At 41.9% G+C, this 6039-nt stretch overlaps 1 protein-coding gene across 3 annotated transcripts in view; it reads left to right on the plus strand.

The window, feature by feature from the left end:
• Positions 1-5497, plus strand: part of LOC101739911 (Kv channel-interacting protein 4) — a 36185-nt gene extending 30688 nt beyond the window's left edge. For 2 of the 3 annotated variants that reach the window (XM_021346687.3, XM_038014109.2), the window contains exons 6-10: positions 549-633; positions 2304-2431; positions 2514-2644; positions 3140-3221; positions 3394-5497. In XM_021346687.3, coding sequence (XP_021202362.1) covers positions 549-633; positions 2304-2431; positions 2514-2624 — 324 coding nt within the window. In that variant the 3' untranslated portion in view covers positions 2625-2644; positions 3140-3221; positions 3394-5497. The remainder of the gene's footprint in view (positions 1-548; positions 634-2303; positions 2432-2513; positions 2645-3139; positions 3222-3393) is intronic. The other variant, XM_062671065.1, reaches the window with a different exon arrangement.
• Positions 5498-6039: the final 542 nt, after the last annotated feature.

Below are 6039 nucleotides of genomic sequence, written 5' to 3' on the forward strand. Positions count from 1 at the left end.
TTATCTTTTAGGCCACGACGATTTGTAAATAACTAACTAACTAATTGGTTTTACTGTTGAATTTTAAGCATTTCCAGTACTCTATATGGCGGTCTTCCACAAATTTGTCGCGAGCTCGCATAGAGACCCCGTCGCGTGTGCACAGCTCCAGTGCGACGCCCCGCCTGTGTGACATCACGCGACCTGCTCTGAGCCGCTTCTGCATCACTCTCGTCAGGATGTAGCTCGGCTCCTGGGGTCGATTGCACACTTGTGTTCATATCTACAGCCTCTGCAGAGAGGGGAGCATACGGCATCCCACTCAAGTTTAAGAACACCGTCGCCCATGGACCTCAGCATCGTCGTTGTGTCTTGTACACGCTGGGGTTCACGTGTTAGCCTTGTCCTAGATCAATTTAGGTGGCTCTTAATTCGGTTCATTTTATTTTACTTGGCACGTGTTTGTTGCAAGTGGAAGGGAGGAGCGTGGGTAGATAGAGGGGACAGAGTGAGGGCAGGGGTAGTGTCTGGGGCGGTACGTCCGTCTAGTGGTCGTGTTGTGCTTGCAGGAGTTCCTGGGCATCCTGTCCCGAGTGGCACGCGGCTCCGTGCAAGAGAAGCTGTCCTGGGTGTTCGCGCTCTACGACGTCGACGGTAAGCGATAGTACACCTTACTGCTTACAGAACAAAGAATATTATAAGCGGTCGTGCTCTGACGTTCAACGGGAAGTGAAAGAAAGTTCAAGAAGTTCTGAGGAATGGCTTCAGATGGATCGGTATACTCCCTTGCCTTTTTGTTTTCTCAAGCGGCTTTGAAATGAACGTGATCATGATGACGTCACACCAAGTAATGTGATATATTTGTAACTGTCCCGCCTAGTCGAATACCCGACTAGTGGTCCTCATAATGAAATGACTTCAGTTTGTGACACGAAAAAAAAAACAAATAAAAACAGCTTTCGATGAAGTATTCACTAAAATACAAATGAAACAGTCAAGAAAAAATTGTATAAAATACTGTGAAAAGGTAAAGGTAATGAAAAGGAAAAGGTAAAGGAAAAAGAACATTCATAATCTTTAACAATGAATAAGCTGATAAAATTCAAACAGTTCTCAGATATTGAAGTGAAAACTTCTTCAGCCGCGTTGAGACTTGTTGGTAGATGAAAATCTTGTGGGTTCGCGTCACCGGAATGTCAATAGATGTGAAAACCAAATTGATATTGATAATTTTAATTTGAACAATATAAAATTTAAAATTTTAATACTAAAATTCTATAGGTAGTCCCTTTTTTTTTGCTGAACCTCCTACGAGGTCACCGCGTCTAGGGGGCGTGCGGGGTATGTGGGACTGGTCCTTGACTGTGAGACCGCGCGCCCAGCGATGTTTTCAGGGCCCTACCCACTAAACGACTACTCTGCACTCTTCGCCCAAGCGTCCGATCTCCTCTGAGGTCAGAACTCAGATGAGGTAAGGGGGTTACCGCGGTCAGCACTACAACCAGACGGCGCAGCTCACTCCAAGGACGTCCGGCCGACGGAGTCTTCGAGGCGAATCGAAGGTTCTAAAACGTCGGCCGTCTAGGTACGGCAGCCCGTCAGGCCGCCCAGACGGTGCCGCTTTTGTCCCGGAATACCCCGCTGTCTGTCGGCAGTCCCTTTTTTTTTTTCTTCGGGTAGAGGGCCGAACCTCCTACGAGGTCCCCGCGCAAAAGAGGCGCGCGGGGTATGTGAGACTCAACGAGAAGAGCCCGCAACTCCCCCTGCTGGTTTTGGTCCGCGTCATCCGATCTCTTTCGTTGCAAAGCCTAACTAGGCTATCCTACACCTACACCTAACCTACCTCCCTAACACCTAAGAATCCTTGCAACAAAAAGGACGATACCCCTGGGAGTGGGACTGTTCCCAGAGGATCCCGTTATCCGCCACCTACGGACGCGCCCGGTGGAAGTCCAGCAAAACTCCCCCACAGACGGAGCCCCCGGCCACGCAGAGTGCGCGCCGGGGGGCCCGCCCAGGTCCCTCGGGGTGTCGGCAGTCCCTGTGACTGTCATTTTTTTACTTTGTTTCGCTTTTCTATTCGTTGTATCTCTAGCCCGCTGGTGTTGTGCAGTTCAGCTCCGGTGTTGCCACGATTGTTTCCGTTTAGAATCGGTCCATCCTATGGCTATAAAATGCAGTCGAACCTTCTTGAATATTCCTCTTAAATCTCGATCCATTGCTCATGTCTTATTGCTAGATTATGTTGCTAGTGGTATTGGTTTTAATATTAAGTGTCATTGAGATTTTTTTTTGTCATTAAAATGCGTGTGTACATTTGGTAGGGGACGGCCGCATCTCCCGCGCCGAGATGCTGTCCGTGGTGCAAGCTATATACGAGCTGCTGGGACGAGCCGTGGCCCCCCCGGCGCACCCCACTGCCGCCAAGGACCACGTCGACAGAATCTTCCATGTATGTGCTCCACTCGCAGGAGACTCCAGGATATGACATATCTAACAGCGCAGCGCTCACTTAGTATTGATATATTTTCCAGTTGATCGACACGAACGCAGACGGCGTAGTGACTCCGGACGAGCTGGCGCGCTGGTGCAGCCGGGACCCCGCGCTGCTGCGGTCCCTGGATACCCTGGACACCGTGTTGTGATCCGCGCCCGCACCTCACAGGTACACCGCGTAGAAATAGACGCGCACATGTCTACCCAGCTGACTATCAGCTGGCGGTACTCACTACATTTTTTTTTTGTTGCTTAGATGGGTGGACGAGCTTACATTCCACATGGTGTTAAGTGGTTACTGGAGCCCATAGACATCTACAACGTAAATGCACCACCCACCTCGAGATATCAGTTCTAAGGTCTTAAGAATAGTTATAACGGCTGCCCCACCCTTCAAACCGAAACGCATTACTGCTTTACGGCTGAAAAAGGCATAGGACACATATATATTTATGTGGTCCCTGTTCTATTTGAACCCGAACGCTGCAGCACCACCGTCGTGTCTAAGCGTATTACTAGGCGATGCAGTTCCGGTTGCTACTTACCTTGGAGATGTTGTATCGTCATATAAAAATTTAAGCAAAAATTTGTATGATACAATGTCTTAGATCTGCTTTCGCCTCGCACACACAGAAACTCTATTTTTTCGTGTTATACATTCCAGTTGTTGTGAAGGTGAAGCGATACCTTCCAGTTCAAAGGAAGCCGACGTGCCCGGCGCGACGCCCGCCAGAGTCACCGCCGTCGTGAGTACCGCACCTGTAGTTCCATAATGTCTTCCTCAGCCTCCTCCTCCTCTACCTCCTCGTATGAGGAAAACTGTACCACTAACCTCTGAATTGATTGACATTTTTTCACAACATATAAAATTTTGTATTCTTTTCTCATACAATCTGATTTCTTTTTTTTTATTTGCAGATAACAGAAGAAGCATCTCTGAAGAAAGTAAAACGTCGGAACCGACGCTCTAGCACGCGCCGGTGAACAATTACTTTCATTAAAAATTCTTAACAAAATGAATGTGATCTCACAATAACGTATATAATAAATCTTTGAAATTATGACCATGTGTCGTCTAAAGTACTTAATGATATTATATTTATTAAACACGAGCCTAGTTCGTTGCTCAGTATTTAATTGCTTCCAACGAGCTGAGTTGGGAACTCCCACATGTAAGGCAGACCAATTTTTCGAATAGATTTAAAATTGGCACGTGATGATGTCTTCGTCAATAGCTGTTCAAGCTGTTGAAGCAAACATTTATTACTAATTTCTACACGAAACCTTTGAGCGCGTAAACCATGTGTCATCTAGATAAATTGACAAAGAAACTTTAACATGGAGCATTAATTGTTCTATGCTTTATAATAAAGTGACAAATAGTATTGAAATAAATTTGATCTTCCATTATTTATTATAATTCTACAAGCACTGACTATACATTAACGTACAATTTTCGTTGTTTGACTCACGTTTCCTATTTGCACTTGATGGAAGCCTTCAATAAAGTCTAACTTTAAAAATTTATATTTATTAGTCTATAAAATAGATTTAAGGATTCTATTTTTCGATTAGCTATAACTTAGTGATTCTATTAAACGATTTTAATAATTTAAGGAACAACATTACTGCTAATTAACATCCACAAAAATATCGAAGTGATGACGCCACAAAAAAATGTAATAAGTTGTATAATTGTTGAAGCATTTATGATCAAAGATTGGCCGGAGTTGCGGCTCTCACTGAATCGCTTTGAAGCACAAAATATTAAAAAAAAAACGTGTGGCACTCGGGGACTGCCGCGGTAAAGCTATTGCATAGCGTTTTTTATCAACTTTTTCAATTATAATTAGACAATAGTAATTTAATATTAAAACAATAATAAAATAAGACCACGCTATACTTATATTTATAAACATTAACATAAGCAAAACATTAACTGTCCCCTTCACACTCATAAGCTAGACCGCGCGAGAGAGAGATGGGCAGACTTTTCATGATGCGCATACAGTGCGACGTCACGCCGCGTGCTTATTCATAAACACTACGCAAGCGCAATGTGTGAATGTTTTGAACACGAGCTACATGGTAGGCGGAGTGGGGTGTTAGGTTTTATTTTCGTTTCGGAATTTCTTGATTCGGTCGCTGCGCTCAAAGCCCGCGATAAAAGTTATGCAATAGCTAAATTACTGAAGTAATTCATAATTATAAGTGAAAACGAACAATAATAATCTTAGGATACACGCGAGGCTCATGGACAGAGAGTAACAAGTCACTACCGCGAGACGTACACAGTCCTGTTCGACGACTGTTCAGTTACATGTGTGTGCTTTCTCATACTTAGCTAATCATAGCTCTTTATAAATTTAACATTCATTACATATTTATCTCTTCTATACTACTAGTGTCAAATTAGCACAAGTTGGAAATGCTAAAATGGAAAAATCTACCAGATTAGGTTGGAAGTGCAGAGTAATCATTGGACTATAGTAATACCCAGTTACAGATTACGAGCACTACACACAGCTCACTAATGTGCGTAGCACTGAACACTACACAGCTAAGAAAATAGGAAAGAAAATTATAAAGCGAAACATAACAGCCCAAAGATACAGTCAATGTAGTATTTGAAAAGAATTTTTTACTGTTGCGCAATTAGTAATATTGTATTCCGACATGCCGCGTAATGCTATGAATGAAGCTCAGATACTTCGCTCATTAAATATAAATATTTAATTAATATAACTAATATAAAATAATAAGAATTTAAAAACTATTCTTGCCTTAAACTTAAAATGTAGTTTTTATTCCAGAATGGAATGTTTTACAATTTGTCTGTTTGTCTGCACATTCTTTGTTAATACAATTCATTAAATAAATTAAGTTTCTATATACGTCTTAATGTAAATTTTCCTAAGCAATACTTATCGACCTTAAACTAATTATTAATACCTTTATATATTTAATATATTTAATGCAATAATTTTAATTAGATTGAATTAAAGTCTCCGAATTCCTGAAATCGTAGTTTTATTTATTTTCCCCGAATTCTAATACAAAACGAGTTAAACTCTTTTGGCAGTGGATACATCTAGTGAAGGAGTATATCTTATACTTACTTGTTTCACTCTTAAATAAGTAATTGTAGAGGGCAGGTTTGATAAGGCCTCACTAAAAAGAAAAAAAACCATAGCGTATCCTGTAGATAATGTAAAATGTCATGGCAACATTTTCCAACCGTAATCAAAGACACAACCCAAATCAAAACCGGGATTACCCGACACATGGAACAATTCGTGTAAACTGAGAATGGTGAGAATACCATGACCTATATGGCTTTGGCGACAACGAATAACTTGCCCACGGAAGTTTAATAAGGAGGTGAAATTAGAAATGGAATAGAGACATCATTATATGCGGCACACTAGACGGAAGCTCAGGAATCCATAAATTAATCTGATCTTATCATTCGTAATCATATAACATTCCAAAGAATAAGCTATCATCCAAATAAACTATATTTAGTTTCGTAACACGATCGTCGTCTATTCTTATCTGATAGTA

This window comes from Bombyx mori, chromosome 11, assembly GCF_030269925.1.
Source record: "Bombyx mori chromosome 11, ASM3026992v2".
Taxonomy (NCBI): domain Eukaryota; kingdom Metazoa; phylum Arthropoda; class Insecta; order Lepidoptera; family Bombycidae; genus Bombyx; species Bombyx mori.